Genomic DNA, 18,777 nt, shown 5'->3' on the forward strand with positions numbered 1-18,777 from the left:
GTATTAGGCAGAGTGCCATGTTTGTATCATTTTTTATATATCAAGGCTTAACGCTACGTTTCAATTTTTAACTATATATCTCGAGGGATTAAATCTTGTATTTAGTCAAATGCCAATTAATAATATTTAGTAACACAGTCTGGGCAAAATGTAAAATAGATCATTAACATAATTTACAAGTTGTGTTTTACATACTAAAATGTGGCCCAAGTTTAAGTTAGTCTAAAAAGAAAGGTGTATATATCATTGTCTGATTAATTATATATATGATCTGTCATCTCATTTTAAGTGGGAATTATCTACCAAATTTTCTTTTAAGTGTTTGTTGTTTTACCTTTTACCTGCCTAATCCATATCGTATTTGATAATCCAAGTATGATCGAGTAAGAAATTTTTTCGTTAATATAACTAGTATGGGTATGGGTAAGAAACTTTGTTTTTAGCTTATTGGATAAGGATATGCACAATAGCTATTTCGTACTCATTAGAGGATAATTGATAAAATAAAATTATTATATTATTTTATATAATTAAAATATTTATTTGTTATATTTAAGTAAATTATATAAGCTATCAATTTATTTGGTAATTGTCTATTATTCATTTCGTTATCCGTTATCTAATTAACAGATAAGGGTTGGGTATGTGTAAGGTTAATTGCATGGGTAAGACGGGTACGAAAATTAAATGCCCTCACCGATCGATCCATAGTTTTACTTCTGTAATTAAATTGATCAATTTTCACGTGAAATCCACAAATTATCTAAAGAAACCTTAACTTTTGATTAACCTTGATATGGTTCTGCCATCCTTCTTTGATTAAAATCTAATCATCTTCCACATTATTTCAGAACAGCAATTATTTGTGGATTAATCGGGATCGACGAGTCAGAAATGGATGAGTGGGTTGTGGAGATAGAAGGTCGCCTAGAGAACCCTGACAACTCCCATGCAACCAGATGTCCATCAATGGATAGCGACAGTAGCACCAGTGAAGAGGAACCATCAATAATTGGTAATTGGCAATGTTGGAATGATTTTGGGGCTTCTTTCATACCTGAAAACCGAAAGTGGTGCTATGTTGCATGCATGAGGCACTGGTTTGGTCTCAATGTAAAATCATACCTTGAATACATGGAAGGAAAGGTAGATCTAGCCTGGAGCTACTATCATGGGGTTGATCAACAATTTCGTATTGCGGAAAATAACAAACGTTTCATAGAACACCTACTGGTCCATAGTTGCTTCTTAATATTTGTGATGATTTACTTACAAAATGGAGAGTACAGGAAGGTTATGGACGATAAAATGGATGACCAAACTAGTTTTACAAAAGGCCTAACGAGTAAAGGCTGTAGAAAAGTATTAAATTTTATAATTAAAGCACCAGAGAAGATGCAAGATTACATGTTGACCATGAACTACCAGATACCTTGGTTTGCTATCAAAGCTGTGTATAAGCTTTCCAACATTGGCGACAGTTCAATGCTTTTAAATACCCCAATTCACAAACTGACACTCCAATGCTTTCCAACAAATCCAAGAGTTCATACGTCTAAAGAGAATTGTAGTACTATTATTCCTGAAGGTGGCTTCAAACATCTACTACACATCTTCCATTGGTCTCGAGTCCCCGATGGGAAGTATCTGGTGGATACGAACTCACATCCGTGGATTGGCCACTTCTGGATACCTAGTGCAACAGAGTTGCAATTATCTGAAATTGCTTTTGAAAAAGATGAGGGTGGTTCCATTGATGTGTCTTCCGCTGACAACAGAGTGATAAAATTACCACCCTGGCACCTTTCACAATACAGCACTATATTCTATGAAGGTCTTTTAAGATTTGAACGGGAGTACTATCACTGTGGGCTGCCCTTCACAGCCTATATTATATTAATGGCGTGCTTGTTAAAAACAGAAGCAGATGTGACACTATTTCGAGAGATTGGTGTCCTCCCAGGCACAGCGTTTGACAAAAAGGGTGTTTTGCGCTGTGTACGACAGCTCAGAATTTCAATTACCGATAGTCTCTATATGCCGAATGAGCTGTTCAATTTAAAGGAGAAGGTGAATGCACATTATCGAACTAGTTCCTATAGAGTATATAGAGACTTCAGAAGGCGCTACTGCGTAACCATCTCCATCAATGCCGGGATTTTATTGTTTGTCCTTACTTTTATTCAAACCGTATATAGTGTGCTTAGCTACAAAAAACAATGATTGCGCATGCGCTAAGACAACTATGCATGCACCTATATATATTTATGCAATTTAAATTTTGTGTGTACCGGTGGTTTATCTTTATTCAATTCACTATGTTTTGCTATCATGTATGTTAGTACCTTATTTTCAATGTAATTCATTTGTCATTTTTATGAGGGACCATGTGTGATTTTTATCTTTTCTCTTGTCGTACAGTTTTAACACCTAACAAACCAAGTATTCAACTACTAATTGAGTATGTATAAATGGTTCTTTATATTAATTTTGAACTTTTCTTATTGAGGAGGTATATATATACTTCATCCTCCTGAGTGTTTGTCCCAAAAGTAATAATTTCTGATATTATTCAATTTACTCCCATGCCAATAATCAATAAATCTATATCCTGTAAGCAATACATAATTTTAAGATTGATTTTTGTTGGGACCTCTTTTAATTATTAAATTATTAATTGGTCAAATTTTTTTTTGTCTTTATTTGAAAAATAAAGATAGTGAATTTATTTCCTTCTCTTTTGCAAAATATATTAAATAGCTAAAGGAATTTCTGTGGAAGCTTCCCGTGGAGACACCTGTTAGAGTTAATCACCTAAGCAACTCATATTTCCACCTAACAACACTAATTCAACACGAATTCTTTCTTTCATTGCCGACTAATTAGATCCCTCTCTTTTGTTCCTTGGGGAATCCGCTCATTGACATTTTATTCTTGCTAGTTTCTCTTGTGTGAACCAACCCTCGCGACAACCTCTCTCTTTGACCATTTCTCATCCTTGTCACTAATTTTCTGGAGGGTAAAATTGAAAGTGAGCATGATAGATAGCAGTAGTGCGTGGAGTAATGGAGAAACATAAGCATGAACCCTTTTGTCGGTTGTGCATAACTAGATGCATGTAAGCTTTGGTGCTGGGAGAAGCAGTCATTTAATTGGTCGTGCATCACCTAATTCTGGATATATAGTGGAAAAAAAGCGAGTGTATGACGCATTGACAGTACATTAATTGCAGCGATACTCTAATCACATCATTCCAGATGTTGCCAAGGTGCGGGTTTCGAGTTTTCCTTAGCTCCTTCCAATACATTTAATTGTTTGTTGTTTGTTTGTCAGGTTCTAATTTGAATTCTTGATGTTATTTATTTCTGTGATTGGTTGCTTGCTGAATTATTTAATTTGGTTTTGAATTACATTACTTGAATGCATGGGTATAATTTTCTGAAATTGAAATGTGAAATCAGGTTGGTGATTTTCTGAAATTGAAATGTGAAATCAGTTTAGTGATTGTTTAGTAACATCATATCGCATTCGGTAACTTGAATGCATGGGTATAAGTTTCTGAAATTGAAATGTGAAATCAGCCTAGTGATTTTCTGAAATTTAAATGTGAAATCAGTTTAGTGATGGTTTAGTAACACCATATTGCATTCAATAACTTGAGTGCATGGGTATAATTTTCTGAAATGGAAATGTGAAATCAGTTCAGTGATTGCTTAGTAACACCATATTTTATTATGGGCTGGAAATTTATAAGATTTTAGTGTTGACCTGAACCTGACCACTATACGACTTACCCTAGTTTGGTTATATGCCATGTTTCGGTTTGCTTGGTTGCTAATTTCTTGATTAATGTCTGTTGATCCCTTGTGTGTTAGTCGAATTATTTTTACTTATTAGTATTTAGAATAGTTTGATATGAATAAATGACTATATTTTCTCAAAAGATGAATGCATAATATTGCATATCAGAGATCACCATGCATATTTTCTGAAATTATGATATAATTTTATTGGAAGCATTTTAATTGAAACATATGTTATGGTTGGATTATGAAATATTCGGGTAGCCCATAGCAAGGCTATGTGAGCGCCATATTCGGGTAGCGCATAGCTAGGCTATGTAGGCGCCATATTCAGGTAGTGCGTAGTAGGGCTATATAGGCGCCGTATTCGGGTAGCATAGCTAGGCTATGTAGGCACCATATTCGGGTAGAGCATATGAGGGCTATGTAGGTGCCATATTCGATTAATGCATAGCTGGGCTATGTAGGCACCATATTCTCCTACACCATATTCTCCTACAACAAATAAAATATATACAACATCTTAATTAATGTGCTAGCTAGCATCGATCCCTGCTAATTTTCTAGACATAAACATACATAAATTAATCTGACGACATTTATAAATTAGGATTAAGAATGAAATTCAACTCAATACACAGATTTATACAAATTGAATAATATATATAGAAATTTTGAATTGGTTTAGATGATGATGCGAATGAATGTTACACAGTATTTGTGAGAAATATGTGTTTGAAGGTTTGGACAAAACATACACGGTTTCTTGATTATTACCGTGTATGGAGGTGTCGTACACGGTTCATTAATAACAAACCATACGTGAATAAAAAATGATGTCTTTTGTACGCGGTTGCGTTTTAAATAATTGTGTGTATATATATGTTGGAGCTCATTTTCACGCGAGCATCTCCTCTCTTTACATTATTTATTTAGAATTTTCTCGTATCCGTGTATAATATGTTGTGTATGGTTAACGTTTCTGTAGCAGTGAAAATTAAAGAAGAATGGATATATAGCTTACTCAAATTAATTTGATTTGTTGAATGAAGTTCTTGTCATAATTTTCAATGGAGATTCATGTTATTTCTTGTGTAGTTTTTCTTCTGATATTTTCTAATCACTGTACTTTATGGGCCTTATTGTTAGTTGGGCTCTACAACCTTTTGGACTAGTAATTAAGATCCTAATTAACCAAACAAATTAAAGAATTGCCACTGGACAAGGAATTTAATTTATAAGAAGAGTACCGTCTATATACTTTTTGGAGCATTGGAGAAGGAATTTTATGTATATTTCTGAAAATTTTGAAATTACATATTTTTCTTTCTGAAATTCATAATATCATATTATTAATCAATTTTTTACAAACCGGCAAATTTCTTACATTAATTATGTTTTCTGTTAAAATATTTTTAAATTTATAATTTTTTAATTTTACCCTTTATTGAAAAAAAATGTTTGGTTGTGTATGAGAATTGTTAACCTCTTCTAATTGGTCAGTTTGTTAGGACCAATGATTCATTTCTCTATATATAATGCATTTACCGTGACATTTAGCTATATGATTGTGTGTGCATTCTATGTAGATAAATGAAATATATGTTCTCACAAATTTGTTTATTAAAATAATTAAAAAAATTTTTACATATACAGTATATTTTAGTAAAGAACCAAATTAAAATTTATAAATTTAAAATGAGGTTTAATCAAAGGTTTAAATAGCGTTGATCGCATCATAGGGAAACAGTTAAAAAAACGACGCTATTAATTGCCATATTGCGTCGCTATAGCGCCATAACTTTTATGGTCCGAAAACTCTATAGCACACTATTTAAATAGAACACTGGTTTAATCGAAAAAGTAATAAATTGGGTTAATTTGTTAATTTTTAAAATTTAGAAGAATAAATATAATATTACAAATTTCAGAAGAAAAAAAAGTGTGTAATTTTAAATTTTGGAAGGATATACATCAAATTCTCTTTCCTTAAAATAAAATAAAATAAAAAAGCCCGTTACTTGTTGTCAAAGGACCTGAAGTTCTATACACGTTATTCTGTGACATAAAATAACTTCGAAGAAAATAGGAGGTAGCACAATTTGCTAGAAATGTTGTAATCAAAAATCGAGAGTTCAATTCCTTATAGTATATGAGATTTTCAAAAAAAATAAAATAACTTGCAATAAAGAATATATTAAATGCCTTATAATTGTGAGCAACGACCCCACCATTCGTTTGACTTTACAACTTCACTACCCATTCTGATTGGAACACGTTGCTCCGTAAGATAAAATAATTTTCAGGAACGCACATATTAAATTTAAATGCCATATAATCAGGACAAAACGACCCCACCATTCGTTTGACTTGTAGTTTCACTACCCATTTTGAGTTCCTTCTCCCCAATTTTCTTCAAAAGATCAGAAAGATCCCTGATTTCTAACCACACTATCAATTTCAATGAACAATAATAGTTGGTGCCTCTTCTTCATGCCAATATGGCCACCAGGCCACACTATTCCAATGGTAGAGGCAGCAAAGAGGCTCTTGCAATGCAACTCCACTTCCAGCAACCCTCTTTCCATCACCTTCCTCCTCATGCAAACCCCCACTGCCGACTCGATGTCGAACATCACCGAGTCATACCTCCAATCGGTTGATTCTCTTGACCTCCCTATTCATTTCCATCAACTTCCTGTTGTTAAACCACCGGCCCGATTTGACGATCCGGAGGAATTCATCACCATTTATGTTCAACTCCATTTGCCACATGTCAAAGATGCAATCGCAACCTCCGGATCCCGTGTGGCGGCATTGGTTCTTGACCCGTTCGCTACATCGCTTATGGACCTCGGAAATGAACTCAACATCCCTTGTTACATTTTTCACACTTCAAATGCAGCTTTCCTTTCTTTGGTACTTCATCTCCCAATTTTAGATGAAAAAATTAAACAAGAATTCTCCGAGATTGACGAGCCAATAAACATCCCGGGAATTTCACCTGTACCATCACATTTAATGCCACCGATTCTTATGAACAAGAAATCGGGCTCTTACAAATCTTTTCTTTACCTCGGACAACGGTACATGGAGGCCAAGGGCATTATAGTAAATTCCAGTATAGCTCTCGAGGCAAAAGTTCTAAAAGCTGTAGAACAAGGCCAGTGTGCACCTGAGAAACCAGCACCAGTGATATACCCAATCGGGCCTATAGTATCAATTCCGAAAGTGGGACCGGAGGAGCATGAGTGCGTTAAATGGCTCGATTTGCAGCAGCCGAAATCAGTAATTTTCTTGTGCTTTGGGAGTAGAGGAGGCTTCGAGTTGCCGCAAATTAAGGAGATGGCGATTGGATTGGAACGCAGCGGGCACCGGTTCTTGTGGGCTCTTCGAGGACCTTGCACTGGAATCAAGTAAATTTTTTAACTAATGATATCTAATTTTCATGTAATATTACTAAAAAATTATATTGCCTGATACTCAGATTACATGTATCTTTAAAACTCATGGTATTGGTGAATTCATATCACCAAAGGTTACATAATATTTGTGTTTAGATATTCTGACTGTCCGATCAGAATCGGCCCGACTGTGCATTCCACATCGGGTTGAATTGGTCCGGATTCTGATCAGATAGTCTGGTTCTAAACAGAAATATTCTGTTACCTCAGATAGCACATAATTATATTGTTTGACACTCAGATTACATGTAACTTGGGGACTGATGGTCTTGGTAACCTATTCTGCATTGTTACAGTTTAGATTATCCCTTTTTTATTATATGGAAATTCTGATTAGCACAATACTTTGTCTTTTCTCTTGACAACAACTTCATTCATATGGATTTTTTTTCTCAGATAAATTTTCAAATCAGGTACATAAAAAGGCCTTAGGAATTTTCCTATTTATATATATTTGCTTTCTCTTTCTGTGAGGATATACAAATTACAATTATATTTTAGGATCCATTTGGATACAAGTATCTGCCCCATTTATGGGTAAAAAGAGTGTTTTCTTCAAATGAAACTTCTAACATAAACATGATTTTCATATAAATAAATTCTGTATTTTGACAGCTTCACTGCAAATACAAACTTGGATGAGCTATTGCCAGAAGGCTTTATAGAGAGAACAAAGGGTAAGGGATTGGTGTGGCCAAGTTCGGTCCCGCAAACAGAGATCCTGGCCCACCCGTCAGTGGGGGGATTTGTGACGCATTGCGGCTGGAACTCTATCCAAGAGAGCCTTTTTTACGGAGTACCAATGATACCTTGGCCACTGTATGCAGAGCAGAATTTGAATGCATTTGTTATGGTTAAAGAAATGGGGGTTGCATTGGATCTAAAGTTAGATGCAAAAAATAACAATTTTGTGACTGCTGATGAACTCGAGAGAGCCGTTCGATCTCTAATGGAAGGTTCTGATGAAGGTAAGAATGTTAGGGAAAGAACAGAAGAGGTGAAAAGGGAATTTAGGAAGGCAGTGGAGAAAGGAGGCGCCTCTTATGCCTATTTACAACAACTTTTGAATCAAATTGGGAAATTAGATTCTGTTTAAAATTTGTCGCTTTAGCTTGTTAGCATCACTGGATTGATACCCAAGTGATGAGTTTTATGAAGTTGTAATAGCAATGCCTGAAACTCTATATGAAGTTTGGTTAGTCAGGAATAATGTTTTTATGAATTATGTATGTGCTTTATAAAATTTCAATAGTTGACAATCATAATTAAATGATGGTTGCCTCTGTGCAATGACTGGTTCTTTTGGAGAAAATTAACCAGTAATTAAGAACTATCAAATCCAGTTGGTACTGATAAAATTGGATCTGTCAAAAAAAATTTATAACTGATCAGACAGATCTGGACCATTCGATCTGAAGTAAAAGGAAAAATATACCAGTAATATTTTGATCGGTGAAGCCAGATAATCGCTGTAACTTACAGGAGTACACCAGTATAATCAATTTTGAGTATAGCACTACCCGAAAACAATGAAAAAAAGGTATGTTTTTCATCTCCTGTTATTGCTAGTCTACATTCTACAACTGATAAAGAAAGAAAGAAAGAATGGCGGTACCAGAAAATAACACATTACAAAAATGCAAGTGTTCTATTTCTCCAACTAACATTTTACATTTTGGTCCTTTTTTATTGTTTTTGGAGGCATGCTTCTCCAAATTCCTGCTAAAATACTACCAAAGACCGAGTGACATATGCTCGAAACAGCACATGGAACAGCTGTCAGAGGATTGCCAAAATGCTCTGTTGCTAGAACTACCCCAAGCACCGAATTCTACAATAAGAAAATAAACATGGATGTATCACATTTAAAACAAATATTAGTATACCCATTTAGAGTGAGGGTATAGTACTATCAACTATGCATAGCGCACTTTGGTCCGTACTATGGATACATATCTCCATTCAAAGTTCAAAAAATCAATCCATTCCGCTCAACATGATCTCCATATTAAAATGTGCTTGGATGCCAAATTTTACGTTTTTTAGAATTTTTTTTACTATTTTTTTAAAATAGGAAGAAAATCACCACTTTTTATGGTCTACAATCTTTAGATAAGTGATGTGAATCTATAATACTATGGATCAATATCTCAGTTTTCAAAGTCCAAGCAGTCAATCTGAACCATTCAACATGATCTCTATATGAAAATGTACATGCAGATAGAATTTTACATTTTTTATAATTTTTTTACTATTTTTTAGATTGGTAGAAAATCACTTGATTTAAAACTTCTAAAGGGAATTTAGGAAGGCAGTGGATAAAGGAGGCACCTATTTGAACTTTTCATATAGAGATCATTTGATTTTCATATAGAGGTCATTTGAACGGTTCAGATCAACTATTTGAATTTTGAAAACAAAGATATTGATCCATAGTACTGATCAATCCATGCTATGCATGATACGATAGCTCACATTAAATTTTTCAGAAGAAAAATGAAGTTGGTTTTATTCAGCTAAGTAATAACAGCATCCCATTAAAAAAAATTATTTCACGTTGAAACACGTATCATTTCATAACTAAAAATTTAAACATGTAAATAAATGGTTCTTTTCTGTGAGTAGAACTAGGGTGTTCTTAAGTTCACCAAGTCTCTTGGTGAACTCAAGTCTAAAACCCGTCAAATCAGCTTCAAATGGGGAATCCGAACCGTTGAAATCCGCCAACCTTACGAGTGATGTGTCTACATGTGAAATTTTTAAACATTTGAATTAATTTAGTATAAAGTCAAGCGGTCAAAAAACATTCACAAAATGAATGCATCAAAATTAATTTATTAAGCTTCTAATTTTGACCTCTTGACTTTATACTAAATTAATTGGAATGTTTTAATTTTTTACATATAGACACATCACTCGTAAGATAGGCGGGTCTCAACGGTTCGGATTCGTAATTTGAGGCTGATTTGATGGGTTTTAGACTTGAGTTCACCAAAAGACTTGGTGAACTTAAGAACACCCTAGTTCTACTCCTTTTCTGTCATTACATACATATCAACCGTAACACTAAATAAACCCGATAAACATAAATTAATGATACTTTACCAGGATTATTGACATCAAAGTATCAGGGGACCTAAATACGATTTTTATTTATAATTATTTAGAAATAAAATATTATTTTCTCCTTCAAAGGAAAGGAGTCGGGTATGTTTGCCAAAAATAGGTAACACCAGAAAAGTGTCAGGGGGACCTAAATGCAAAATTTGAAAGTAATGATACCTGCATGCCAACTTCAATGGAAATAGTTCTCGAAGAAGAATCATCGATACCAAGAATTCTTGCCAGAATATAACCAAAGAAGAATCCAGAAGCATGCAAACAGCAAACAGCTGTAACAACCAGTGACCCGCTTGACAGTATGGCTGCGGCATTCTGTGCAATGGCACTGCCACAGAGGAGCGCCACCGTGGCGACGGCTACAAACGGCATTAGAGGAGAGACTATGTGCACCAAGGTGTTGCAATACTGGTTTAGAAGTGCACCAGCAAGAACTGGTGCAAGCACAACCTGTTTATATAAATAATAATTAAACCCATATAAACTAAGATAACTATACAATATAAAAAAATATATATCTCATATAACATTTTTTATTACTGCTTTCCTATTTTGCAAAAAGAGGATGGCAAACTGGCTTAAGATTTCCTAATTATCTAGCGAGATTGTAAGAATAAGGGGTAGTTTAGACATTTATTTAAAAAAAATTCATAGTTCATAGATGACTTCTACTATTGTATGTACGGGCATTAACATATTTTTCATCTATTGAAGCTATGTAGATGTTGTTTGTTATGAAATTTCTCAAAAGAAGAGAGTACTTGGCAACAAACCTGAACAGTAGACATAAAGAGACCTTTAGGATCAACTGCTACAAATTGACCGGCAAGTTTTGATGTGAGAAATGGAGTCATTACCTGCATTTTTGCAAAATAAAAATGCAGTAAAATATATACCAGCATAACTTACTATAGTTGCAAATTAAGTTAAGAAAATAAAGCAAAGATAGAATTCAGGTCAGGTGCATACTTACCGCAGCAGCAAAGGTACTTGCAGCTGTCATTAGCACTGAGAGTGCAACATTTCCTCTTTAATATAACAAAATTAGAAATAATTATCTCATATTTGCATGAAATTAATATAGTCAAGAGTATCAGTTATGCGGGTCCATATCCTCTGAGTTATCTCTACTTTTCAGTTGATGTCAAAACCGGGTTTAAAAGTATTTTCGGAGCCTATTTTGATGCACGGGCAGTATTCATATAAAATGGGTTGCTTTAAGATTTGTGCTCAACTCAAAATTTGAGATATCTTAGGGGATACGAATTCCAGTTAGGTTCATACTGATTATTGGTCATATCTCCTATATTTCCTGGTCAAAGTAACTGATGGACTTATTTGAAAAATGGGTTTCTTTAAGATTCATGCTGAACGGTTCAGATTTTGTAGGGATCAACTCAAAATTTGAGATATTTTAAGGGATGCGAATCCAGTTAGGTTCACTACTAATTATTGGTCACATCTCCTATATTTCATGGCCAAACTAACTGAAGGACTTATTTGAAAAAACCCCAAATATTTCATGGACCACATTGAAAAATATACAAAGATGAAAGTTTGGGTACCAATCATGAAATTTTGCCTGAATAACTACTTCTGCTTACTTTGCAAGATAGGTGACAATATTACTTGCAGTACCTAAAGATAATGAAAACAACGGAAAAATAAAATATTGTAATTCAATTTTAATTAGGAAAGTTAAAATGGGTGAATATGCGAAAAATTATATAAACTGACCTCCAGGACAGCATGCTACCAGAATCAACCCAGCTGCATAGTGTGACGGCAAATTTAACAGCTTGCTAATGAAAAATCCCGATAATGGCATTATCTGATATTCATAAAAAAAATAATGTTGATCTCATTTGAATTATGATCAAAATACCAATCAAGGGATAATGCACTAACACTCATAATTTTAAAAAAATTAATAATGTACATTGAATTTTTTTGTAATGTATTTATATGGTTCAACCACTCTCATAATTTGTGAAATGTGTGCTTGCAGCTTAAAATTTGGGTTTGAATCCCAACTACCACACATTATGCATCTTACATTTTAGTCCCCCACAATCTAATTTCTTTTAATTCTGCCCTTGAACACAAACCGTGTATTGAAGCACAAAACCAGCTGCCAATTCCTTGGGCATTAAAAGTGCCGATCGAAGGTCATCAAGTGTAAGTGTCATCCCCATTCCTGAAAACAATTCCATCGAGGGAGATAAAGATAGTTCATTTAAAGTTGTTAGCATAATGGTCATGTAAAATTAAAGTTTTGCAAGTATATACATGAGATTTAACCACTCTTATTCAACACTGCATTTATACATTTGCTCTTACCAGTAGACACATATCAAATTATAACAGCAACATTGTATTATAACTTGTGCAAACTCCAATTTCAGATTTATGTTTGAAAAAAAAAAAAGATAATTGTATGGCATTGTACCGAGCATAGTGAGAGTGATTCCGACAATCTGGGCCCCACGACCAACCCAGAGAAACGCTGGTGGTCGCCACAAAGCAAGAGCACAAGCGGACCCCACCCAAAAAGGGAAACCCAGAGACAGCACTTCCCCGATCCGTACAACCAGATCCCTTCCAGAGACTTTCCCTTCACCTTCTCCACCACTTCCTTCGCCAAGAGCCGCCGGATCAGCTGAGGCACGTGTAACGAGGAACCTCGATCTGGCGGGTGATCTTGACAATGTGAGATTGGTAACTGATGGTTTGGTGAGGAATCCGAGTGAAAGAGAGTGGTGGTTGGTTGAGGTGGCGCGGTGGAGAGGGGTGGGGAGATGGAGAGACGGAGATGGTCGGAGGAGGAGAGTCATTGCGCCTGAGAGGAGAGAGAGATGGTGACAGCGGCAGTGACAGTGAAGGAAATCTCTGAGAGTTGATCTGGGGAAGATCAAGGCCGTTCAAATTTATTATGCACGGATTTCAAAGCCAGAATTTTAAATGGAGAATTAATAAAAGAAAATAGACAATTTAAAATGTTTAACAGTTTAAGTGAGTATGATATTAGTGTTATTTCAGTATAAATAACATTAATTTCAAAATTAATCGATTTGACTTAAAAGGGTAAATTCAAGCTGTTCAAATCGATTTAGTTTATCAGTTGTACGTTAAATGCAAAGTTTATAATTTTTCAAATTTATTTAATATCAAGTCAAACGGTCAAATATGAAATTTTTTAAATTAATTTTAATGCATTCATTTTTACATATTTTAACCGCTTGACTTGATACTAAAATAACTCGAAAAAATAATTTTCTTTTTGTATGTAAACACATCACTCATAAATAAAATTGGTTTGAACCATTTAAATTAATCGTTTGAAAATTAATGTTATCTGACACTAATGTCATACTAGCCAGACTTAATTTCTCTCCAAAGAAAAGTGTTGATTGGTTACACTTTCAACTTGATGTTATATGAATTAGCAAGAATCAGATTGTGCAAGTAGTTGACATTGATCGAAAATGTTTTAAATCTTTGTTATGGTGAGATGTGTATTGACTCGCAAATTGATTAAGGATTCGTGTTGAAAAATGTCATATGAATTTTGTACATAGACCAGCAAGTTTGCCTAAAATTATTCTAGTCTCTATAAATTAGCACAGATTAGGCATTTGCTAAACCCGGAACGGGTAGAACCCGTTTTGCCCGGTCCGTACCCGTTACCCGTGGTATCCGTACCCGTTGCCCGGGTACAAACGGGTAGACGGGTACGGGTAATAAACGGACCAGATAACATGATTTAAAAAATAACCCGTTGTACCCGTACCCGTCTACCCGCCAACCCGTACCCGCCTACCCGTACCCATCTACCCGCATACCCGTACCCGTTACCCGTACCCATCTACCCGCATACCCGTACCCGTTACCCGTTACCCGTACCCATCTACCCGCATACCCGTACCCGTTATCCGTACCCGAACCGTTTCACTTCAAAAAATTTGAATTTTTTTGAAAAAAAGGGAAAAAAACAGAAAAAAAAAAAAAAAAAAAAAAAAAACGGGCGGACCGGACCCGTACCCGTCAACCCGCAACGGGTACGGGTAATAAACGGACCAGATATAGGTTTTGGCCCAATTACCCGTCTACCCGTTACGGGTTTTACCCGTACCCGACCTACCTCTTTACCCGTCCTACCCGTTACCCGTAACGGGTAACCCGGAACGGGTCACGGGTTACCCGTTAGCAAATGTCTAGCACAGATGTGACATTTTTTTTGTAAAGAAAACTTCCAAGCATTTTTATTATGTTTGTCTAAATCTGACGCTTGACAAGTTCAATAAATAAATGATATAACTTATCTATTCAAATAAAAACATACTGGGCATTTGGTCTAGTGGTATGATTCTCGCTTTGGGTGCGAGAGGTCCCGAGTTCGATTCTCGGAATGCCCCCTTTTTTTATTTTTATAACTCTTGACCTTTCTTCTATTGAAACAGCATGCTTCGAGTTATTGTTATTTTGTTCTGTAACGCGACGCCTATCCAAATCAACTGCAAGTCCATGTCATGTAACTATTTTTAATTGAAACATGATTCCTGGTAGATTCATGTATCAGCACACAGCGACAAAGACATCCCCTCAGCTCCATGTTACTTGCTTTTCATTATTTATTCAAATTACCATTCTAACACGCATCATTTTAGAAATATACAGTGTGTGGTGGGGAATGTGGGACTAAGGGTGGAAAGTGGAAACGGATCGGATATTATATGTCTGTATTTGAATTTGTAATTTGAAAATTGAATACGGATATTCAATATTCGAATATTTACGTATATGCGAATACGATTTTGAATTTTAATTTTTAGTATTTAAATAGTAGATATATACAAGGGTAAATTTCGCTGTAGGTCACTAAACTTTGTTATTTGTCACGAATTGGTTACTCAAGTTTGATTTGTCCCTTTTGAATCACTCAACTTTGTTATTTGTCCCAATCAAGTCTCTCTATATTTTTTCATCCCAAGTTTTAACGGAATATGCTAATTCCGTTAGTATTTTGGATGGAATATGCTCATTCCGTTAATATTTTGAATGGAACGAGTATATTCCGTTAATTTTTTGGACGGAATAGGAATATTCCGTTAAAATTTTGGATGGAAAAGTATAGAGGGACTTGATTGGGACAAATAACAAAGTTGAGTGACTCAAAAGGGACAAATCAAACTTGAGTGACCAATTTGTGACAAATAACAAAGTTCAGTGACTTGCAGCAAAATTTACCCTATATACAATATAGTTTAATATATATTATGAAAATATTTATGTATATATCTACAGAGAGGGGTTCAAATGTCTCTATTTTTTGTATCTCCATCATATTTTTATTTTTTAAAACTTTCGTAATTCAAAATTTAAATTATAAATGTCAAAATAAAACCGTTAGATGTGATCTATATTATTTTCTCTATATACTCATAAAATATTATCACATTTTAATTTTGTTTTTATGTGAATAAGTTGAAAATTCAACGTCTAGAAATTATTCACATTAATACATTTTTTACAATCTCTTGATGACAATCAAAATAAAGTTAAAATATAGTAATATTTACATGTGCGTAGATAAAATGATATAAATCATATCTTACGGTTTTATTTTGATTTTTAAGTTTCAAATCTTGAGTTATTAAAGTTTAAAAAAAAATAAAGACATGATGGAGACATAAAAAATAGAGGTATTTGAACCCTTCTCATCTACCGATATCTAATTCGTATATATTTAATATTTAATCTGTATTCATATTCAAAAAATAAAAAAAATACATATATATTGTTCAGGTACCTTTCGCTCTAAATTGACCTTACCTTTTATAATATAAAATTTTAAATTAATAACTGTCTAATAAAAAAAATGTTATGAACGTTAATTGAATATCTTTAATATCTTTTAATATATCTTACCATGATACTCTTTTATATAATAAAAAATAAAATAAAATGAAAGATGTTGATATACATGATCCTATGTTAGGAGCATAACCTTATTTTTATGAAAATTGAATTTCCTTACAACGCAAAATTACAAAAGTTTTAATAATTACTTGAGTAACTAACTATCCACATAAATCACAAATTAATTACATGTATTTTAGTTTGGCAACATTTGGAAACAAAATAGTATATTTGACTTTCTTCACTTTCTTACTGTATCAGTAATAATTGATTTGAAAATAATGCACCTATGAAAACGAACCAGATTTAAATTTTCAATTTTTTTAACATACATGTTAAATTCGCTTGTAACAAATATATCTGATTTATGATCAAAATAATATATGACATTAAGAAACCACCTCTTTAAAATACTTTTATTAGTTCACAAATTTATGATCAAGGGTTCCATACTTCCATTTCATAATTCTCTCTTATATATATTTTTTTTTGGCAATTTATATTGTTTTCTTATTGATGTTATACTTTATGACCACAAAAAAAAAGTGTATACATGAATTTAAAATTGCTTTGTAATTTCGTTAATGATAAATTTCTGCAAAAAAAAAAAAAAATTTTAAACAATTAAGAGAAATTAATTAAACATCCTTGATTAATCCAACAAATTCTACAAAAGTTAATACATTTTCAACATACGCTAGCTTACATGAGACCAAAATATTCCCCATTAAACATACGTAGAAAAATACACAATACAAATATATACATAACACATAATTAATTAAAGCCACTTCAAACTATTCCAAAGATTCTCTCTTATAATCAAAGCTAGCAAGCAAATATTAATACACTGAAGCAACGAACACCTCCATTACTAGCACGAAAATAACTCAACTGGACCTCTCCATTAACGGTGGTTTGATTTTGTCTCATGGCTATACATCCTGTGAATTAGAGAAGATAATCAACATTAAAATCTAATTTAAGTACTAATAATACTCTAATAGTTCTATGGACTAAATCTAGGAGTGCAAACGGATCAGATATCTATAAAATATTATAGATCCAGATCAGATTTTTAGACAGATACAAGATATAAATCAAATATATTAAATGGATATGGATCGGATATCTGTTTTTACATACTATTATTAATTTATAATCTTTATCTAATTATAATTATAATGATGAATAAAATATTTTTTTTCATAATATAAATTAAATTATATGGTATGCATCATAAAATAAAAATTAAAAATCATATTTGTATTAGTATCTACTTGACATTCGGATATCAAAATATCTATATCTAATTTTCGAATATAAATCCGGATCTGATCCAGACCGATAATATTCGATCCGTTTGCACCCCTAACTGCATCAGACAACCAACCAGTAAGTTCCAAAATTCCCATAAAAAATAATCCGAAAAATATTGGGTTCATCAAAGTACCAAACTCGTCACAAAAAAAAAGAACAAACAAAGAATAAAAAAGGGGGCATTCCGAGAATCGAACTCGGGACCTCTCGCACCCAAAGCGAGAATCATACCACTAGACCAAATGCCCTGTTGGTATAATTCTCTAAAATAATCATAACATAATCAAACTAAAAATAGGAAATTACAAGGCAAAGATCTAATAAATGGTACCAGTCATAGACAGTAGGCGTGTTCGGCTGTGGCCGGTCGAAAATGTTGGTACCGAGGCCACGTGTCGCAAGGTTACTTCCCGGGTGGAACACGCTACGCCACACGTTGCTCTTCTGTGGCGTTGATGGTGTACCTCCCGGTGTAACAGGTGTCGTCGGTGTTCCCGGCATCGACGCCGATTTCTTGAACTTGCTATTACTACTTTCTCCCACAATATCTTCACAAAATCATATAATATATGTTACAAAACTTGAATCATCTATATTAATTTGTTAAGGATGTATATATATAATTAAGATATACATATGTATGTATATATGTACCGGTGTTGACGGTTAGAGGGGGACGGGAGGTGATCTTGCGGAGGCGGCCGAGACCATTGTCAGGTTGTGGGCCTGCTACCACATCATCCCATAGCTTCTCTAGTAGTACCATGGTTAATTACCTAACAATACTATTAGGGTTTGCTCTTTCAGTGATGATAACTGATAAGAGAGAGAGAGAGAGAGAGATGTCTCTATTTATTATGTTTATCTTTATATGGTAAGGAGTATCTTATAAGGAGGTGGCAATGTAGATATGGTCACCCCATGGTGAGATTTGTTAGCTTAATTTCATTGCCTAAAAGTCTGTATATTGCAAACTTTGAATAAGTCTAACTCGAATTAAATTTTACGCAAACTTGTATTAAATTTATGGGGGAATTTCATGTATCTCTCAAAAACTTTAATATTGTATATTTTCTTCTAAAAAAAAATGTAATATCATATTTCCTTTTCAAAATTGCAAAAAAATCACATATTTACTCAATTCATTAACT

General features: G+C 33.8%; 3 protein-coding genes and 2 non-coding genes across 6 annotated transcripts; 2 read left to right on the forward strand and 3 right to left on the reverse strand.

Annotated features, from left to right (window-relative positions):
• The first annotated feature begins 6,164 nt into the window (after positions 1–6,164).
• LOC144545218 (malvidin galactosylase UGT88C3-like) lies at positions 6,165–8,537 on the forward strand. Its single transcript, XM_078293805.1, has 2 exons — positions 6,165–7,219; positions 7,883–8,537. Exons 1-2 carry the CDS (start codon positions 6,267–6,269, stop codon positions 8,361–8,363), a joined length of 1,434 nt encoding a protein of 477 aa, XP_078149931.1. The 5' UTR covers positions 6,165–6,266; the 3' UTR covers positions 8,364–8,537.
• Positions 8,538–8,797: 260 nt separating this feature from the next.
• LOC144545310 (Sodium Bile acid symporter family) lies at positions 8,798–13,284 on the reverse strand. The gene is made up of 8 exons (XM_078293901.1): positions 12,837–13,284; positions 12,496–12,584; positions 12,125–12,218; positions 11,992–12,025; positions 11,361–11,415; positions 11,161–11,244; positions 10,550–10,837; positions 8,798–9,098 (listed from the first exon to the last, which is right to left on the reverse strand). The coding sequence occupies exons 1-8, from the start codon at positions 13,219–13,221 to the stop codon at positions 8,928–8,930; spliced, it is 1,200 nt and encodes a 399-aa protein (XP_078150027.1). The 5' UTR covers positions 13,222–13,284; the 3' UTR covers positions 8,798–8,927.
• A 1,446-nt stretch (positions 13,285–14,730) lies between these two features.
• TRNAP-UGG (transfer RNA proline (anticodon UGG)) lies at positions 14,731–14,802 on the forward strand. The gene has a single exon. It is a non-coding gene; the product is annotated as a tRNA-Pro (tRNA).
• Positions 14,803–16,940: 2,138 nt separating this feature from the next.
• DYL1 (dormancy-associated protein-like 1) lies at positions 16,941–18,503 on the reverse strand. Of its 2 annotated transcripts, none has more exons than XM_078293694.1 (3): positions 18,281–18,503; positions 17,958–18,174; positions 16,941–17,250 (listed from the first exon to the last, which is right to left on the reverse strand). In XM_078293694.1, exons 1-3 carry the CDS (start codon positions 18,390–18,392, stop codon positions 17,214–17,216), a joined length of 366 nt encoding a protein of 121 aa, XP_078149820.1. In that variant the 5' UTR covers positions 18,393–18,503; the 3' UTR covers positions 16,941–17,213. The 2 variants fall into 2 exon arrangements, with proteins under 2 accessions (XP_078149820.1, XP_078149821.1); XM_078293695.1 differs by having other exon boundaries at positions 17,933–18,174.
• TRNAP-UGG (transfer RNA proline (anticodon UGG)) lies at positions 17,803–17,874 on the reverse strand. The gene has a single exon. It is a non-coding gene; the product is annotated as a tRNA-Pro (tRNA).
• Positions 18,504–18,777: the final 274 nt, after the last annotated feature.

The sequence above is a fragment of the Carex rostrata genome, chromosome 27, assembly GCF_964058835.1.
Source record: "Carex rostrata chromosome 27, lpCarRost1.2, whole genome shotgun sequence".
Lineage (NCBI taxonomy): Eukaryota > Viridiplantae > Streptophyta > Magnoliopsida > Poales > Cyperaceae > Carex > Carex rostrata.